General features: G+C 41.4%; 1 protein-coding gene across 1 annotated transcript in view; it reads left to right on the forward strand.

The window, feature by feature from the left end:
- LOC117257910 (chemokine-like protein TAFA-2) overlaps nt 1–21,900 on the forward strand; it is a 127,590-nt gene that overhangs the window by 42,305 nt on the left and 63,385 nt on the right. Inside the window, exon 2 of the mRNA XM_033628324.2 lies at nt 17,064–17,164. Within this exon, the coding sequence (XP_033484215.1) occupies nt 17,065–17,164 (100 nt within the window). The 5' untranslated portion in view covers nt 17,064. The remainder of the gene's footprint in view (nt 1–17,063; nt 17,165–21,900) is intronic.

Raw genomic sequence — 21,900 nt, forward strand, 5'->3', positions numbered from 1 at the left:
GGATGAAGTTTTTCATGCTCAAATTGAACATTCTTGAGTTTCCCAAATGGCAGCAGCTCGTCTTCTAACCCAACATGAGTGATTTTAAACGAAATATTGCGTGCGAATCTGCCACACTAAGTGCTCACTGTGTGCTTTTAAGTGTGTGTGTGCGTTTTCTCCAGTGGCAGGTGTTGGTTTCAGAGTGTCTGAAAGCGTTGTCCTGCAGGGACGACCTCTTAGTGTGTGTGTGTGTGTGTGTGTGGTTCTTATAGGCCACTTCAATTCGTAGTCTCCGCTGAGTAACATGAGAGGTTTCCTGTAAGCAGGCCGTGTGTTTCTGTGTGTGTGTGTGTGTGTGTGTGTGTGTGTGTGTGTTTAACCCTTGACAGCATTTTCATCAAAAATCACACAGCTTCCCATCAGAGACATAAGTGAAATACAAATAGGAATAAATTCTCTGGCATCATCATACTTCATGTCGACATCACTCTACAAGCATGATCAAGAGATTCTGACACACATAAGACACAGGACACAAACATTTTCAGAGTGTGTATTTTTTCCCCATAAAAAGTCCCAACGACACTCAACTGTACTACTCACATACCAAATGATGGCATTTCTAAGTACCCTAGCTTATTTTTTAACTGAACACAGACGGTATAAAAATAGTGGACGTAGCTACAGTGATGTCACCCATTGGCTTGTGGACTCCTGTCTTCAAGTCTCGAGTTTGGCGTTTTTGCTGTTGCTATTTAAGAGTTTTGGAGCTTTAAGTGACCATATTTGTATGAGAGGGTGGAGCTGCGGAGGACTGAGGGGTGGGTCTGACTGAGAGCCTGAGAACACTATCTGCAGACAGCCTGTCACTCGAAGCATCCACGGCCTTAATTATGCATAACTTTAAGCCTTAACAAATTTTAAAGGTAGGTAACTATGCAGGGTTGTCGTTTACAATTTGTAAACATGCCTGCCAGCAAAAGTTGAAATTAAGTGACTCACTCTAGTTTGGTGTTTCAGCTTGGTATATTTACATTATTTTTGGCACTGTGTCTCTTGGATGCCTGCTGCTTGGCACCTGGTTGTGACGTTTTTATAAAGCCTTGAACTCAGCTGAGCACTGTGGGGTATACACACATAAAAACACAGAAAATACGAAGAAGATAAGAAAATAGGGGCAGAGTCTCTGCAGATAAATACAGAACCACACACTTCTATATCCTCCTGAGACCTGAACTTGTGTTTGGTATGCATTTCTAATTTCTCCTAGCTATTCTGGATGAGTAGGACTTGATAAGTATAGTCTCAATGTCCTCAAACGAAACAACAATAAAGTCCTAATATCCTCAAACGAGATGACAGTTAAGTCCCAATGTCGTCAAAGGAGACAACAATTAAGTCTCAGTGTCCTCAAATGAGTACTTTTTATTGCTATTGTACGGCATATCAAACTACAACAGTTATTAATCATAAATGAACAAGTTTCAACCATAAAATGCGATCAGGTTTTGGACCTTGTCTACTTGTGTGTCGAGATTGGCTGTAGAATGACTCAGCAGAGATGGCTGCCATCCTGTTTTTACATGGGTTACTGTATTGTGATCTTACTACCACTAGATGGCACAAAAAAGTGTCCATGAATGAGGACAACAGGTCTAAGTTAAGAAGAATGAAGTATATATATATATATATGTATACATATATATATATATATATACATACATATGAGGACATCACATTATGTAAACCCAAAATGTGATGTCCTCATATGAGGTCACAGGGTCTCAGGAGGACATAGTCATAAGTGGTGATTGAGAGAGATGAGTCTATCATTGTTTTTTAGGAAAATCCTGCATTGTATGTCTTTAAATGGGCGAGTCATATAAAAATGTATCCCCATACAGTTGTCATGAATGGAGAAATTAGCTATGAAGATCCAAACCATTTTTGTAACAGGCTGTAAACATGTTCAATTTAGCTGCAAAGTTTGGCATTTTAATATGGGGGTTCTATTAGGATTGACTCGCTTTTGGAGCCAGCCTCATGTGGTCTTTAGAGGAACTGCATGTTTTGGCACTTTGTGTTGGCTTCATTTTTTAGCCCTGGAGGTTGCCGCTTGCTGAAATATCAATATGTGGCATGCCTAGCTAACACATGTATTGACAGTGGCATAAGGGAATTATATCTGTCACATAAACTAAGCAAAGAGGGTTAAATGCATTAAACCATGTGTCTTCGTGTGTGTGACAAACTATAACTGCCAAATTGAATCATTCAGTTCAGTTCAGTTCAGTTCGGTTCAGGTCAGTTCAGTTCAGTTTGCAGTTTGCTTCTTTTTTAAGCTACGCAGTAGTATCACCTTTTAAATGTACCTCAGTAGGTACGTTAGTAATGCAAATGCCTCACCCATAATAATGACGTGTTATTCGAAATTGCCTCTGACGATCTTCAGTTTAGTAGTTTAGCTTTAGTTCAGTAAAAAAAAACTAGTGCAAGTTCAGTACTAGTGTTGTCACAATATTGGAATTTTTAACTTCAGCATAATGCCTTGAAACATTTCTGATACCATGGGCAAAAAATTGACATTGAGGGCAGAATAACATTTTTATTAAAGATAAATACGACAAAGCAATGAGAGAGAAAGCACAGCTGGTACCGGTGTATTGATACTGTGAAAAATGAGTGTTGCACTGTTTCAAACATTCAGAGTCATTATGTACAGATAAATCCATATTTTGACAACACTACTCTGTATATAAGCTTTATAGTTAAGCATCATATTATCACATTCTGATTACGTCTATGGCTTTTGTGGTCTTTTAATAAACTTTTAATGAGGAAGTAATCAGCTGAGCTGACAGTAGCGCTCTCAGTCACCAGTCAGGAGCTCCACTAGTGACAATGAGGATTCAGTCAGTTCAGTTAAAAAATTTGTTGTGAGAGCTTTGTTTCGTGCATGTACTAAACACCTCTAATTGCAATTCTCCAGAGCCCAAGGTAACATCCAACCATGAATACAAAAAAATCTGCAGATGAAACATTTCAAACGCTTTAAAACACAGAAAATCCTCACATTGGGAAGCTGGAACCAGAGAATGTTTTAGCTTGATAATTAATTGCTGATGAATTGTCAGTTTTTTAATAACAGAAATGACTAGCCTTATCATAACATTCATGTCAGGAGAGTGACCGGCTGAGCGTTCATGTCAGTAACGAAGAAGGTAATGAGTGGAAGCAGGAGGGAGAGAGGAATGGAAGGGGAGGAGAGACACAATCTAAATATACCAGCTGAGGGCGGTGGAGAGGAGGAAAAAGCACCAGTCCTCTGAAAACCACAGTGTGATGAAAAATTAAGTTGAGAGGAGCAGGAGAGAGAGAGAGAAAGAGAAAGAGAGAGGAGTGGAAGAGAGAGAAGGAGAAAGTGCTTTTACCGCCGGTCACTTTCACCTGTCTGTCTGGGAGATGGACGGATGAAATCAGACTCCTATTAAAGTGCACTGGAAAAGTAGAACCTGCATTCTTCCTCTGTCAGTGAGTCCAGAAACAAGGGAATAGCTGCGCCCTTTTTCCTGCACAGCCCAGGTAGTTATCCCTAAGCATCTGAGGCTCAGTGGCTCCTTATTGTTTTATACTCTTTGATGAGACTCTAACTGAGCTGCCTCACTCCCTAATGTTGCTTGCTCAGCAACATCGTCAGAAAAAGTGTTTTTACTTTTAACTGTTGTTCTTACTCGGCAGAACAACCATTACATTTGTCAACAAAGGCTTATAGCATTGGATGGATTTCCACTTTGCTAGCAGTTAGATAATCCCAGCCAAGAGGCTACAAAAGTTTGAAAAAAAATGGATTGAAATTGAATTTAAGAAGCTATTTCTTCCCCCCCTGGATTATTTTTTGGTCCGTGCTCTCCCATGCTTGACGCTATCCTCTCTCCCCGCGTCAGGGACCACACAGTGGAGGCCATTTGCATTTTGCTTTAATATATTTCCTAAATTCCAAAGCTTCAAGAGATCCCTACTTTGCATTTGTTTATTTAGTTCAAAGTGTTTTTTTCTGTTATTGCCCAAGAACCTTGCAGAAAATTGAAGTGTAGTCAAAATGTGATAGATAAATATGAAAGTGGTGCGCTGTGTATTCTATGGAGAGAGGGACTTTGATGTTATTTTTGCAGTGTTAAGCCAGCTTATAGCTATGGTGTAGCTCGCGCCTGTAGGTGAGGGCTGGCAATTCCCTTCTTCTTTTATTGTCTGATGCTGTTGGACTTGTGGGTGATAGAAAGGCTCAGACAACATAACTGCGTTTACCACCTGGATCTGCACTGTCAGCAGACACACACTGCACTCTGTGTTGTTTCTGCATGTGTGTGTGTGTGCGTGTGTGTGTGTGCGTGCGCGTCTCCCTGTGTGTTTGACCTGGGGATGTTTTAGGGCTGGCTGTGTCGTGTGTGGACGATGGATTTGTAGTGACATCAGGATTTTTACCTCGCGGTGCAGCGAGTTCTCCAGGTTAGCACAGCAAGCGGCAGACAGAGACAGAGCGAAAAGAGGGAGAGAGGGGAGAGATAGATGGAGTGTGACACCCTTGGGTCGAATCAAGCTTTAGGGATGTGTAGGGGACACACATGTAGCAGCAGGCAAAAGCTGATTTGAAAGATGGGAATGTCACGTCTGTGATGTGCACTCTGCTGAAGTCATAGAATACAGCTAACTAGTGAAAGACTGATAAGAGGCCTCATTTTCTCTCCCTTTTCTCTCCATCTTCCTCCCTATTTCCTCCCACCGACACACACACACACACACACACACACACAGTGTTGAGTTTCCACACTGCTTGTTAAATTGGAGGCTTAATTTGGAGCCTCTGGCTTTCTCCACAGGTCACATGGAGTGAATTTATCCACAAAGGCCAAACTGTGGATTTCATTAATAAAAGACACATAAAACACACACTCATGTATACATACACACACACACACACACACACACACACACACACACATATATGCTCCTGGCAGGAACAGAGAGGCCTAATCAAGCCGAAACCTCCCGAGGTTGCAATTAGCTTTGGAAAGCCACAGTTTTTACTCTGGCTACAAAACAAAAGCCATTAAGTTACCAGAATACATAGATTTCCTCTGACAAATCATCACGCTCTTGTGTTCCATCCATTTAAATCCATCCACTGCTGTGTGCTAACTTAGCCACTTCATATTTATTGTACCACTGCAGAAGTAAAGCATAAAGCACAGGTGACCTGCAACTTTTCATAGCTATTCTGCTTCTAGTATAGCACTAATGTTTTGATCTTTAAACCTTTTTTAGTTGGCAGATCTGATTGTCTATGGTCTATGGTCTATGTGTGTGCAAGTCATTGCCAGGAACTTACATGTACTTTCCCGGGAGTTAGAGCATAATTCCTCCTGGTCACTTAACACATACTTTCCCAGGAGTTAGAGTATAACAATGCGGTCACTTGGCATATTCCCGGGAGTTATACATCCCGGGAAAGTATGTGCTAAGTGACTGCGAGTTATACTCTAACTCCCGGGGAAGTATATGCCAAGTGACCGCGTCGTTATACTCTAACTCCTGGGAAAGTATGTGGTAAGTGACTGGGAGGAATTATGCTCTAACTCCTGGGAAAGTAGCTACATGTAAGTTCCCAGGAGTTATACGCTAACTCCCGGGAAAGTGGGCGAGAGGTACAGTCTAAAACAAGGGCTGTCTTATGAAGTGTTACCGAATTTTACCGAGGACTGAGTCCTAAACCCAAGGATGCATGTGTGTATCCTCTTGCCCTGCCTCTGTAGGATCCTTGTTGTTGTCCTACCAAGGAAGGATCCTTGACTTTGAGAAACATCAACAGTCATGACAGTTTCACGCAGCATTGCTTTGATGATCAGTTAAGAATCCCACCTATTGACCGGGTACTATCTACAGTAGAAACAAAATAAAGAACAGCACTGGTTCCAAAAGAACTATGCAGTGAAAATGAGGCCTACCAGTCTACAACCATGCTAGCAGCTCCACGAAGGACCAAAGTGGTGGCGTGACGAACCGACTGACTGACAGACACAGACTGGCATTTCCCTCTCAAGGGCCATGCTGTTATAGCACAGCTGAAAACATATCAGCATCTCAGAAGAGTATTTTCCCTTGGTTCAGACTAACCAGCTAGTTGGGTTTTCTCCAGCTCCAGTAAATTCACATAATATAATCTACCGAGTGATGAGGAGAAAGTAAGAAACTGTGAGGTCTGGAGAATTTTAACAAGAAAAAGTAATGCCACGAGTTAAACATTAAATACCATCAAATATTCAATACAGTCACCAGCCACTGTGCGAGCCAAATTATTTCTGACTCATGATACCAACTGACATCTTGTCTTCATGGCCTTATTGTTCCCGTCCCTCTTCGTCATCCTTGTACCGTTCACTTTGGTTCTTCACTTCCCTTGTACCCACTCATCTCCTTTCCTTTCATCTCTCCTTTCTATCATCTGTGTGTCCTTCTCGTTCCTCTCCGCTGCCTCGACGATATCAGACAATACCTTCCATTTTCTTTTGATACTGTTACTTTGAATAGCTCAGCACGCTACTGTGAGTATCCTCATGACCTTAGCGATGGTACCACTCCACAGGAGAGTGAGATAGTCATCTCTCTGTTAAATTCTCAGGATGACTAAGATCCATATCTATTGTTCCTAATTCATTGTCGTACAAATACCAGTGACGTTTGTGTGATGGAGGAGAGACACACACACACCTCATGAACAAAGAATGAAACAGTCACAGCGTGTTGGGATCAAGTGTTTCAACACTGATTGGTAGAGAAGTGTGTCAGTGTCCTCAGTGGTGGTGGAATGTAAGTACATTTACTTGAGGACTATACTTAGGTACAATATTAAAGGGCCAGTGTGTAATATTTGGCATGGTTTATTGTCAAATCTGAATCTGAATCTTCTACCCATTAATATGTTTATATAAGTGTATAACTGCTATAAAATAAAATTCGTTTGGTTTCCATAGCCTTATAATTATGCTTTTATATATATATATATGTATATATAAAAGCATAATTTTATATATGCATAATTTTATATTTATATAATTTTATATATATATATATATATATATATATATATACATATATATATATATATATATATAAAAGCATAATTATAAGGCTATGGAAACCAAACAAATTTTATTTTATAGCAGTTATACACTTATATAAACATATTAATATATATATATATATATATATATATATATATATATATGTAGCAAGGGCCTTGCTTTAGAGAGGTCGCCATCTTGCGCCGCCATGTATGTAAGGCAGCTCCAGCGGACAATCCAGCCAGCCAGAGAACGCGTTTCGCGTGTATAAATAAACCAATGAAGACAGCGGAAGGAAGGAAGAAGGAGGAGGAAACAGCAGAGAGTGTTAGTAGTTCGTTGATGGAGAGTAGTGAAAAGTTTTTTTAGTTATAAAGTTTGCGAATGGACCACACTTACCACGCAACAGGAGAGAATGAACCCGAACCGTCATCTGCGAGGAAAAGAAGACGCAACTTCACTCCTTGTGATGCACTCTCTGCGGCGCTTTTCCTCCTGATGATATATCTCCCCAGCGATGGTAGCAGTAGCACCGAATCCCATTCTGTGCAGCAAAATGGGAGCGGAGGATTCAGCCTCTCTTCTCGGCCGCTCAGTGTACTCCGGCTCTCATCTGTATGCTCCGGCTCAAACAGGTATGGCTCTGGGTCTGTGTCCGCTACAAGAAACTCTTCAAAATCGCATTCAAAGTCGTCTATTGCAGCTACTATAGTCTGGAGATATTGCTAGGCTAAATAAACAGCTGAGCTCTGTTTACCGGCTACGCTGTCAGTCAGTGTGCGGGCTGGAGATTGGCGGAGCAGAGAGGGGAGGGGGGTCCCCGCTAGGTATTGTAAACGAGTATGTATGTATGAAGTGTGTGTGTTACGCTAGAAGAGTCAGAGTTTGGGACGGAGTCTTTTACCCCCTGGAGTGTTACCGGAGTTTCTGGAGTGCTCAAATAAACTGGCCTTTTTCCCGAACGCTCCTCTGGTCTCCTGCTCGTGAGGGATTCATTACAATATCATAACATGGTTTAGATTTCTAAATAAACATTTACCTCATCGCTAGATAGACCTACTCCTGAAAAACTCGTGTCTGTGCAAGGCTTTTTGTCACTACGAGGCCACCGTCATTTACCCGACGGGAGGGGTGAGCGAGTGAGCCCTGCAATCTAGAATTTGACCACTGATGTCACTGTTTTCAACCCATTTTACACACTGGCCCTTTAAGTGTCATTTGTACTTTACTTGAACATTTTTTGCTTCTTTATATGTCTACTTCATCACAGTTGGGGGCCACTGTGGCTCAGAGGGAGAGTGGGTCGTCCACTAATCAGAAGATCAGCAGTTCGATCCTCGGCTCCTTCAGTCTGCATGTCAAAGTATCCTTGAGCAAGAGACTGAACCCCAAATTGCTCCCAACAGCTGTTTCATCAGTGTGTCAGTGCCACAAGTGTGTGAATGTATGTGTAAATGAGTGAATGTGACTCATAGTGTAAAAAGTGCTTCGAGTGGTCAGATGGCTAGAAAGGCGCGATACAAGTGCAGGTCTATTACCATTTACCATTTTGGAAGCCATTCAGATTATAAAAACAAAATATAATCAACAAATAATTTATGATGTATTATGTAGAATATATGGAATATGTATAGTAAAAAATAAGCCCCACCTTTACCTGCTGCAAAATTAGACTGGTGTTCACATTTATCATAAATAATAATCAATGATACAACAGCCTATACAATATTCTGAAACGGGCCTTTCTGCATAATGAGTTAATATTTTTGTGCTTTTCTTAAGTAAGATTTTTAATGCAGGGCTTTTACTTGTAACAAAATATTTCTATACTGTTGTATTGTTACTTGTACTTAAGTAAAAGATCTCATACTTTTTCCATCACTGGTCCTTAGTCTTATTTTTGGCAGCTTCCTCTTCTCTCATCTCTGTTCTCTATTCTGTCTCTTTCCCAGCTGAATGAGAAACACCATCAAAGCGGTGACTTAAAGTTGATGTTTTGTAACACTGGCTGATAAAAGGCGTAGCAACGTACATTTTACAAATCGAGCAGCTCATTTCACCGTTGTTAAGTTCGAGCCACGGATATATTCTAAGCCAGTTCACCTGAAATATGTCTTTGGACCGCTGCTTCACCTTGGTATTGTTACTGTTGACTGTCTGAGCAGCCTGAGGATTACTGTTGTTAATGATGACATCACTGGCACTGGCGTTTGTGCTAGTCCTTTTGGGTTCTGATGTTTTTGTCTGAGCGTAAATCTATGTTTTACGGTCATGTTTGCAGGCCTTCAGGTTGACATCATTGAAACCTGTCTACTAAGAGATGCTGCAACAGCAGAAGGGGCTCGTAGCCTTGTAGACAGATAGAGAGAAAGTGTGCCATGTTGTCCAGGGGGTTGAAATCGTTCTGTCTGATGCAGCATTTTGGTCAGTTCGCCCATTGGTCACAGTCCGCATAGGTGCAAACGTTGGCTTAACATTATTAGACATCACTGTAAATGTGTGTGGGAATTTCCCCCATATCAAGTGCTAGATTTGCAGTAATTCGGGCTGTGTATATGTGTTTTAGTTCTGGTCAGGTTCATGTTCAGACTGACTTTTCATTAACCTAGAGGAGTAAAAATAATTTATGCAGGCTGACAGGTAACTGAGTGATCGGACAGTTTTGGTGATTGTCATCCTGCATCTTCAGGACCCTCATAGGAAAATCAGATTCGCTTATGAGCATTGTTAGAATTATTAGACTGCATGTTATAAATGATGACTCACAGGTAGAGACAGGATAAAAGAGAAGCATCTCCGACAACAAGATGTTGTTTGATGTCTGCCTTTAACTGTCATGTCTTTTGGTGTTGTTGTATTTGTCTGACAACTGCCACAGACACAAAAGGAAGGACAAGAAAGAAAACCAACTAACTAAACTAAAGGGGGGATAATACTGTGACATCACTATGTAAAAACACACTCTTTAATGGACCTGAGGCACCAAAGTAATGGAGTAGGAGATGCAGTCTCCGCATGCTGCTGTTTAACTGCTTTTGACTGATTGATTATTGAAAATACCTGCAGCTACAGCCCAACGTGCATATGTGTTAGTATGGCTGCCCATTGTAAAAATATTAGGGCTGGGCATCGTTTAAAAAATGACAATACCAGTACCAATACCCTTAAAGTGATACTGATACCAATAGAGTACTTCATTCATTGGGTACTCATAATACTGTCTTTCTTTCATGTTTTGGTGGCAGCTTGGCATGCTGAACTGCCAACTCCATTAGTACACCACACTCAACTTCACCACACCATATACTATATGGATTGTAGAGGCTGCTGCTGGAGCATGAGCTGGGGACAGTCACAAAAGTCCACCCAGCCACACACAAGGTGAAAGGCACAAGTGTTAGCATCACATGGATAACATTACTGAATGATTATTAATGGTGTTTAACAACAAAGTTAAGCCATTTCAGCTTAACGGCTTGGTGTTTGCTGTTAGCCATTGTTGGTGTGTTAGCTCATGCTAACTGGACAGACATGGAACTGACTGTTTGCCTGCAGAAGAGCAGCTCTGGAGATGGCATCAACAGAAAGTTTGCTAATCCATCGGGGAATCTGTATGGTCCAGGATTAGACCCCTGTTGCAAAAAGGTCGAATGCAGGGATAGTTTGACTGGAGACACCCTGATACTACTTGGTACTGAGTTATTTCGGTCAATAACTTCAAAGGCATTGGGTACTGATACCCTGCCCTATGAATATAGAGAACATGTTTATTACACAGATCACAATCAGCAGATGGATTTAATAGTAGTTTAGCAGTTGAAGTCAACACATATTTACTTTCAAAAAACACTGGTTGTTCTGTTTGCTTTCAGTCCATAATCACAGAGAAGATTGATTGTTTGGTTGGCAGCAGAGTTTAATTGACAGCTTTCACACCATCCCAATTGAACCTCACTAAATCAGCAAATGCACCGCAGTTTGTTTTAACCAAACAGGAACAATATGAAAGCACCCTAAAAGTGGTTTATACTTTAGCTGCACAACCTGCTGCCTAAAAAGAATCTACTCTCACTGGCAAATTATGCCAATATTAAAACACTATAGATCCTGTTTTTCTGGATAAGAAATAACGTGGTGGCACTATATATCTTCTGTCAGCAAAATCACTTCACGTTAATTGCCACAGTTACTGATGTAGAGAGTACACGCATCCCATTTTCCAAATGGCGCATATCTCAGGGAATGGAAACTCCTTGAATATTAATGTTTCCACTACATTTTTCTCATCGACCGTTGGGAGATCAACCAGAGCTCATATGCCCGTGAGATGTCTGTCCAGCTTTAGCTAAGATGCATGCAAACACACACACACACACACACACACACACACGCCCATGAACACGCACACAAATACAGACTAGAGATATAGAAAGGGAAGCTGATCAGCCGCACGGAGCGGGGAGGGCATTCCAATGGGACTAATTAAAGGGATGGAACAGACTGCAGAACTCATCGGAGACCGCCACTCTTTCTCCAACTCTATCTATTTCTTCTCTTGCTCTTCCTTTTCTCTCTTGCTCCGATGTGTTCGGTTAATGAAAGCTACTGTACATCATCCAGGGTTACAGGATCCAATGCTGCTTTCTAGCCGCTATTCATACCGCCGGATAAGGAGTTCTACCTGACGTCTACAGCACCTGAAGGGGCTGCTGGAGACATATTTTCTCAACATGCATGCATGCGAACAACATGCAGATAGATTCAGAAAGCAAACAGAAGTGTTCTCAAGCAGTTAGCATGCAATCAGTTTTTGAATTTTAACAAACTCCCTAACTTACACCATGCAGTTTTCTTTAGTTTATCAATGCATGAAAGTGTCTGTTGTTTGTGTGTTTGTGCACATGTGTATGTGTGTACATGAGTCACCATTGGCTGCTGAGTTTGATACTGATGGAGAGTCAAGCTGTTTAGAGGCTATTGATCAGAACCCCATGTTCCTGGGCAGTCAAACACACACACACACACACACACACATGCACACACAGCTCCCCTCCCTCTCTCTTTTCCTGCTCCTTTCTGAATCCATTTCTATATCGCACACCCACTCATTTCTGCGGCAGACAGACCAAACAACCAGCCAAAATGAAGTGGCACTGCATCATCACAAACACTGCTGTGTGTCTAAATGAGCTGGAGAGGAAGCAGGCCGCGTCTCTGCTTTGTCTCCTAATTATTTACTACTAACAGAGCATAGGTGTGGACAGGAGGAAGTGGGTGAAGACGAGGGAGGGAGGAAAGAGAGGATATAGGGACGAGGATGAATGAGAGAAAAGACAAAAAGCGACAAAAAAGCGTATATGTGTTTGATTCTGTGTGTGTGTGTGTGATGCCCTCTAACCAGAAAAAGCCTTGGCTCAGCGTGTCTGGCTTTGCAGCTTCGCCCAGCTCTAGAAATGCATGGCTGCATAGTCAGATGACTCACACACCCAGCTCAGAACTCAAGCCAGGGCTTAACACACACACACACACACACACACACACACACTTCATCATGGCTCAAATGTACACATGCACGCGGATATATGCCCAAATACGCACGCACATAAAAACACATCAGCACATACAGAGATCCGACCAGCCGTGTGTATAATCTCATCTGCACTGAGCTAATCTGCACAGACTCTCACACAAACCTGGAAAGTTTGGTTTGTTTTACTTACATCATCACATATCTGCTCACAAGTATTTCAAAAAATAGTTTTTTTCTTTGCAACACCTTTCTGGCTCAATATGAAAGAAAATCAATCACCATGAAAAGCATATAAAGAGTGACTCAACATCAGGGATGTACTGGGACTAAAATCCAGCTCAGATCTTTCAGATGGAGAGGCCTTTGATTATTTTTTGCCAGCAGTAATTTGAACACTAATACAGTTTTTGTGAGACGAAGAGAATCTGGTGATGCTGAAGACACTTGAGGATGTCTTGATGACCCCTCGCCTACTCAGTTTGTATAAGCACCACTGCACTGCAACAAGACCAGGCCAGGGAAGCCGAGGTGAGCTGGAATACTAAGGGTGCTCTCACACCTGCCCTGTTTGTTTCGGTTCAATTGAACTCAAGTTCATTTGGCTCCTAAGTGCAGTTTGTTTGTGAACTTGGGTGCGTACCAAAACCACCTGGACCGAGACCTTCTTGAAGAGGTGGTCTGGCTCCAGTTTCAACCTAACTCTGGTGTGGTTCATTTGAGGTGAGAACGTGCTCCCCAATCCCCAATCCAAACCGACTACAGTCGCATTATGCATTGTTTGAGTTAAACAAGCACAAGTATGTTACAGTCCTAGTCCAATCCTGAGTCCCAGTTTACTGCAAACTACTGCTAACTCTGCCCTAAACGTGCACAGTCAGTCAATGGAGAGCTCAAATAGTTGCAAAAGATTTGTTACTTTGGCACATTTAGCTGCACCTTGCGCTAGCATGTTTCGCTTTTTAGCTCCTAACTTCTCCACATCACACATTTCATTTTCATCGTCTGTCTTTTTTCTTTTAACCATTTTCGCAAATTACATTGAACAAAAAACTCAAGACAGATGGAAGCTCTTCATGATGGAAAAGACTGAGTCAATCAGAGTTAAACAAAAATGATGGTTAGTATTGAAAGTATTACATTGGCCCAGTCTGACAGGCAGCGTAACTTTATGAATATCGGCCGGTTTGGCCTGAAATGGATCGGCCTTGTGGGAGTCTTCCCAAACTTCCCGATGGACACCCTCGGTAAACACTAAATCCACTTTTTGCAATGAAACCTTTTCAGCTTTTTCAGAAAAGAAAACAAATAATGCAGTGCTTAAGACCAAAAGAAGTACAAGGCAGCACCATGTTCACTTTAATCTGGGCAAAAGATCCCATCAAAAATATATTAAGACAAAAACTTACTCTTGGAGAGTTGAACAAAGTGTTCTGGGCAAACCTACATCCTCCCAACCACTCAGATACACCCACTTCCTGTTTATTTTTATGTCAACATGGCGTGTTCAAGCTAAAATGGGTCGTTAAGTTTCTCTTCATGTTCTATCTTAGTCTCACACATTTGCTTTTGCACCGCTAGCCTCCTGCAGTTATTTATTCACACACTTATACACACGAATACAAGCTTACTTACAAAACACAGTTTCCCTGGTGGAGAAAGAGTTTGTTTGTCTGTTGTGGAAGTTTCTGTCGACTCGGTGCTCAGAATACAAAGTGCTTTAATCATATGCATCCCTGCTCACCATCTCTCGATGCAAGCACCTGCCAGCATTTGGACAAAGAGAGAGACACACAACAAGAGAGTTTGTGTGTTTTTTAGTGTTTACTCATCAATGTTTGCGTCATACCCGGAATAATATGATAAAAAATAAATAAAGTCCATTATTAAAACTATATTGCTGTCTAATAATAAAAGATAATTCTTGGTTGGTTGTGTTTTTATTAGTCTGTTTTTATTGGGTTTGTTTTGGGTTTTTATTGGAAAATTTTCATTATTGTTTTTTATTGGAAGTTTTATTGCCTCATTTATGGGTTTTCGTGTGTGTCAGACACACAATTCTCAAACCTGAGGAGGCTGTAAAAGCTTTGTACTGCTTTGGTTTGGATTACAATACTCTTCACTCAACAGATGCCATCTATTTGCAACCATCCAAATATACAAACACATACGCAGTAGTTAATCACTGGACAGCGACACTGTGGACCATATTAACAGAACTTGGCTCATCTCTGTTTTTGACGTTGTTTTCTGGTTGGCGGCCAAGATGGAGAATTAAACAGAGTTTCCAAACCTACAAATACTGATAGTCTCCTAACTTGTTATCTCCATCCTTTCATCCTTTATTTTCCCCCTCTCTTTCTGAGTCACTCACCATCTCCCCTTCTGCTTGAATGTATTTGCAGTAAACAATAATTTCCCCTGTGTAAGTGTTTTTTTCCTTTTGCAAGGCAAAGAAGGAAATGCAGGGTGTCTTTATGTTTTAGAAATGTTTTACGGGTATATAGTACTTCAACAAAACTAATGCTTGATTTATGTTCGACTCGTTGGGCACGGCGTATGTGTACGTCTGATATTTTCTAACTCAGAATCATGCTGTAGATGTAATTCTTTGATACGCTCCCCTCTGCAGTTTGGAAGAATATTGGGTTGCCGTGAGGAGAAACCCACATTGAGAATTCCGCTTCAGCTCGTGTCTGTGGGAACATCCATGGGGAAAGCACAACTGAGGTTTAATGCCCGGTTCAATCTGTAAGCAGAAGCGCCGCAAAGTGCAACAATCTTCCGTGACTTGTGGCATCAGAAACCAACGAAAAAGGCGTCCTTTAACGTTGTCATGATATGCGGCTTACACTATAATGGCAGCTGGCTCGGATAAACATAGTGGGACAAGGCCAAAAGCTAAGGCAGCGAAAGTCTGACTGGGATGAGCGGGAGTGGTGGTGGATGGGTCCAACAAACACCGACTTTCACCTGAGACAGCAGTGTTTATGTCCCGTAAGATTTTAAAGCCAAACCCTGTTATTTTTTCCTTACCTAACCATGTGTGTTTGTTGTTGAAGGAAAAAAAGCGTCAATTTGCATTGTTGTACTGACGTAGTACCGTTATTTTGAAAGAGACTGTATGTAAACGTTCAATCTCCTGTGAAAATGGAAGTGTATTTTGAAAGACGACAATGCATGTAACAGGCAGAACTTGATACGGTGTCCCAGATGATCACCACCGAACGCACCCAGGGTACCTTGCACGTCGTATGTGGATGTGGAGAGTCCCTGAACAAATGTCAATATGTGATGAGGTTGGAGTGAGAATGTACCCCCTTCCTTTCAGTGCACATGCACATGCAGTTCACATTGGACATGCCATGACCAAGAGCTCCTTTGCCGACTCACGAAGTGTAGCAACAGTTTCGGCATCTGGTCTTATTTTTACCGCAAGCCGTGAGCGAATCTGGCTGGAAAACACACTGAGGATCTATTATAAACGATATAAGGGACATATAGATATGATATAAATGATCTTATTATGATAAATGATATAATATGCTTCCAGGGCTTCAACGTATTTGTCAGCTGTGTCTAAATAGAGAGCAAGAGAGACAAGCGGACACACACATGCACACACAGACACACAAGCAGTTTTGCATGTGATAGGAAGAGAGCAGGGAGGCAGAATCGCTTACTGACTAGTGCAGACAAATGTGCTTCCAGTGTGAACAGCCAGGCGACTTCTGACGGGTGCCTGTGCGACAACTGACATATTAGGGCGTCTACAGCCATGCCAACAGCTCTGTGAGGCTGTGTTGGCTAAATGCTAACATGCTGTCAATGACAATGCTAACATTATGTTAACTATCTTATTCAGTGTTTTACCATGCTAACATTTACCAGTTAGCACTAAGCACAGAGTATGGCTGAGGCTGGTGGCAGTAGTTTTGCAGGTAAACTAAAGTACTAGAAAAATCTACAACTGACTTGACGATGGCTCATCAAAATAATCACAATTCAGTCTGAAGGGAACATGAATGTGTGAACCAAATTCCATGGCAACCCATCCAATAGTTGTCGAGACATTTTACACAAAGCCACAAATGTCAACCTCATTGTGAAACTAGAGGAAAAGTCAGGAGATCACTGGAGTTATGAGAATTTATCGTCTGGGAACCATGAGCGTCTGTTCAAAATTTTATGGCAATCCATCCAATAGCTTTTGTGATATTTCTCTCTGGACCAATGTGACCTACGAGACTGACAGACACACCAACACTGCCATCTCCAGAGCCCTGCTGCTAGAATGGCTGAAAAGGCAGTAATGGGGAATATATCTGAATTTATATGCCATCAGCAGTTGAAAAACATTATGCAACAAACAGTGTATTATAATCATTTTGTTTGTGTGTGTTGTCTAATGGAGTATTTGTGTTTCTCTCTGGCAGAATGCGGGAACGGGGTCCTTGCATTTGTGGAGTGGGTGTGTGGAGTCTACTGCTGTCCCTCTGTCTGGCCTCACTCACACAGGCGCACAGGAGCCACACAGGTAGGTGGATGTACGCCTGTTCATGTGTATGTTTCTGTACAGCAGTGTTGCAGTCACGAACACCTAAACCGAAGTATGACCAAGAACAGAGTGTGTGGAGGCAAAACCAAGACTTTGAAAGGGTTGAGACTGAGTCAAGACCAGACCAGTGTGAGTCCCACTTGATATGAAAGATCCACATTCACATAAAAACAGCCACAGAAAACAAATAAAGATTCCTCTTAATTCACCTTGTTCATTGCCATACTGTACACCTGTGTACATATAAATGTACCATGAGAAATGTCTTGACAAAATAATCAAAAGACATTGCAGAGGTGAATTGTATGTAAGGGAATTTTGCTTTGTTTTCTATGAGCAAACAAATAGAAACACTAAGGAGCAGAAATCAATGTAACCATCTATATTCAGCGCTTCTTTTTTGCAAAGAAAAATTGGTAATCTCCTGGTGGCTGTGTTCTTGACAGCTCTTGAAATAAAACCCTGAGTCCTCCTTGGCTGAGACCGAGGCGAGACAAAGTAAAAATGCAGATGAGTCTGATCTGAGACCTTCAAAATGTTGGTCTAAAGACCGTTCTCGAGACCAAGATCATATTCGAGAGCTACAACACTGGTGTACAGTACATATTCCTGTCACTTGGTCAGTGTCCGTGCGCAACATTTATGGTATTGGATCTATCGTGGATTACCACTGCAGGCAGCCTCTGCAGCCAGTTTCTTCTTCACATGCTGTAAAGTTGGAGTGAATAGGCCGCGTGCCACCCGAGGGAATGCAGAGGTCGGATTCACAATGATTTACGAGGCCATGAAGGCTGGATGCCAGGAAGAACACACAAAAATTTATTTAATAAAAGGAAGGGGAATACAAGCAATCCAACAAGAAAGGTCCTCTCAGTTCAGGGGCTGTCACGTCTTCGCAGTCCCCATCAGATCAGGGCGTCTTTCCAAAATGCCTGTAGGTTACAGCACACATAGCGAGCAGTGAACCTTATGGATTAGAAATCCCTGGCTGTGTGATACCCCTCCCATGTGAGCCAAGTGGCTGAGTCACTAGCATGATTGAGCCCAGAGGCATCGCACTGCTTTCCAGTTCATTTCTCATGTGAAGGTTGGGTATCTTCGCCTCTGTGCTTTACAATGATCACCTGTGCGTGACACTGAAAATTACCTTCCTCTAGGGAAAAAAAGCTTTAATAGAGAGCACGACGTACCTGCTACCTGTGTATGAATAAGAGCTTTTTATGTGCCTGAGGTCATGCTGTTCACTTACATGCATTGGTGGGGTGGAAATGTGAATATGATCTTCTGTGTGTATCTCTGTGAAGCTTTCAGTGTTAAGAATTTGTTGAAAAGTGTCAGAGAGGTGAAACTCCATGCTCATTTTATTGGCTGTTTTGTAACAAATTTTATTTTGAAGTGATAATTTTATTGCTGGATGTGGATAGAAAGATGGATGATGGATGGATGGATGGATGGATGGACTTCATTGATCTCAAATTGGGCAATTCTTGTGTTACAGCAGCAGATTATCCAGGTATTACAAACTTATTGTCTCATAAAGAATAGCTACAGTGTGGAACCTTACATGAAGTATAATCTTAACAAAAGACAAAGACCCCTGTGTGCACAGTTGCACACGGGAACGTTAGCATCAGCCTTAGAGACTGGAAGGTTTAACGCCACCCTAGAGGAGGACAGAATCGGTTTGTTGTGTAATTTAGGTGAAGTTGAGAATGAGATTCACTTCTTTTTTATTGTCCTGTATATGCAGACATGAGGGATGTACTTTTCAGTAAAATGACCCTTACCTGTGTTGATTTTTTTGGGTTGGATTATCATGAAAATTTGAGTTTTGTCTAAGAAAGGGAACCTTTTTTGTGGCTGAATTTCTTTGCCAGGCCTGGAATAGAAGGAGTTTTCTATTTTGTATGTGCTCCGCCCTCTAACAGGCTTTCCTATTGCTAAAATTTGAGACGAAGGGCATAGTTAGAGGACGACACACATACTCATAGAACTGGAGTTACATCCAGGTAACTACTGTTTTTGTTTCTGGACTGAGGGGTTCACTAACATGTTCTATTGATTGTTACTGCAATATCACTGTAATTGTGTCTTGTAAACCCATGAGGGTTGGGCACATGTAAGTGTGCATGACACAAATAAAGATCTATCAATCATTCATATTACATGGGAAGAGTAAATACATAAGAGATATGTACAGTACAGGCCAAAAGTTTGGACACACCTTCTCATTCAATGCGTTTTCTTTATTTTCATGACTATTTACATTGTAGATTCTCACTGAAGGCATCAAAACTATGAATGAACACATGTGGAGTTATGTACTTAACAAAAAAAGGTGAAATAACTGAAAACATGTTTTATATTCTAGTTTCTTCAAAATAGCCACCCTTTGCTCTGATTACTGCTTTGCACACTCTTGGCATTCTCTCCATGAGCTTCAAGAGGTAGTCACCTGAAATGGTTTCCACTTCACAGGTGTGCCTTATCAGGGTTAATTAGTGGAATTTCTTGCTTTATCAATGGGGTTGGGACCATCAGTTGTGTTGTGCAGAAGTCAGGTTAATACACAGCCAACAGCCCTATTGGACAACTGTTAAAATTCATATTATGGCAAGAACCAATCAGCTAACTAAAGAAAAACGAGTGGCCATCATTACTTTAAGAAATGAAGGTCAGTCAGTCCGGAAAATTGCAAAAACTTTAAATGTGTCCCCAAGTGGAGTCGCAAAAACCATCAAGCGCTACAACGAAACTGGCACACATGAGGACCGACCCAGGAAAGGAAGACCAAGAGTCACCTCTGCTTCTGAGGATAAGTTCATCCGAGTCACCAGCCTCAGAAATCGCAAGTTAACAGCAGCTCAGATCAGAGACCAGATGAATGCCACACAGAGTTCTAGCAGCAGACCCATCTCTAGAACAACTGTTAAGAGGAGACTGTGCGAATCAGGCCTTCATGGTCAAATAGCTGCTAGGAAACCACTGCTAAGGAGAGGCAACAAGCAGAAGAGATTTGTTTGGGCCAAGAAACACAAGGAATGGACATTAGACCAGTGGAAATCTGTGCTTTGGTCTGATGAGTCCAAATTTGAGATCTTTGGTTCCAACTGCCGTGTCTTTATGAGACGCAGAAAAGGTGAACGGATGGATTCCACATGCCTGGTTCCCACTGTGAAGCATGGAGGAGGAGGTGTGATGGTGTGGGGGTGTTTTGCTGGTGACACTGTTGGGGATTTATTCAAAATTGAAGGCACACTGAACCAGCATGGCTACCACAGCATCCTGCAGCGACATGCCATCCCATCCGGTTTGCGTTTAGTTGGACGATCATTTATTTTTCAACAGGACAATGACCCCAAACACACCTCCAGGCTGTGTAAGGGCTATTTGACCAAGAAGGAGAGTGATGGAGTGCTGCGGCAGATGACCTGGCCTCCACAGTCACCGGACCTGAACCCAGTCGAGATGGTTTGGGGTGAGCTGGACCGCAGAGTGAAGGCAAAGGGGCCAACAAGTGCTAAACACCTCTGGGAACTCCTTCAAGACTGTTGGAAAACCATTTCAGGTGACTACCTCTTGAAGCTCATGGAGAGAATGCCAAGAGTGTGCAAAGCAGTAATCAGAGCAAAGGGTGGCTATTTTGAAGAAACTAGAATATAAAACATGTTTTCAGTTATTTCACCTTTTTTTGTTAAGTACATAACTCCACATGTGTTCATTCATAGTTTTGATGCCTTCAGTGAGAATCTACAATGTAAATAGTCATGAAAATAAAGAAAACGCATTGAATGAGAAGGTGTGTCCAAACTTTTGGCCTGTACTGTATATCAATAGAAAAATAAACACAGACTTTATAAATTAGAGGTCGGTCGATTTTGGATTTTTAAAGGCCGACAAAATAACAATATTTTAGAACAGGAATAAGCCAATAGTAAATTAACTGGCTGATAAAATAGAAATACTGAGAAATAAGACACAACTAAATAAATATATAAACTAAACATTAAATTAACCGTAAAAAATCTAGGGGGAATAATATTTTTTAGCTATTATTTTTCCTCAACCTGAGATTCTCAGGCACACAACTTCGTGTATGGAGCTTGCATTCTTCCATGTGATCGGTGATGGGAAGTATGAGAAGTAAGTACCAATAAATCAATTGACCTCTACTACAAATACAAAACATATCTCTATGGAATATCTACAGAATACACGATGTAGAGAATATACTAGAATACACCATAAATATACTAAACTACATTAAAATATGAACATGGGATAATATAATATATACATTAAATAAATGTACAAATAGAAGATAAAAAAATGCAATGAGTAGAGTCAGTGCGTAAAGATACCTAAGTTCAACCAATGAACGTGCACTTCCGTCACTCATGGCTCTTTCTGTTCAGGGACAGCATCTTTTCTGAAATAGGAGGTAAATAAGTCCCCTCAAAACAGCGTTCTCATAACTATGATTGTTCCTTGTTCTTGTGGCACAGACAAAATTAGAAGGGGGCTTCTTAGAACTATGAAAAAGTTCCTCCAGTCCGAAAATGCCTCCAGCTACACCCAGTGTTACTCAGTACAATGAAACTAGAATAAATGTTACTTTCCGGAAACTTAGACTCAGTGTCTATTTCATGAGGTACACCTAATGCAGTGTAGTGCAACGCGTGTCCATTTCATGAGGTACACTTTATATGGTGCAA

Source organism: Epinephelus lanceolatus, chromosome 8 (assembly GCF_041903045.1).
Source record: "Epinephelus lanceolatus isolate andai-2023 chromosome 8, ASM4190304v1, whole genome shotgun sequence".
Taxonomy (NCBI): domain Eukaryota; kingdom Metazoa; phylum Chordata; class Actinopteri; order Perciformes; family Serranidae; genus Epinephelus; species Epinephelus lanceolatus.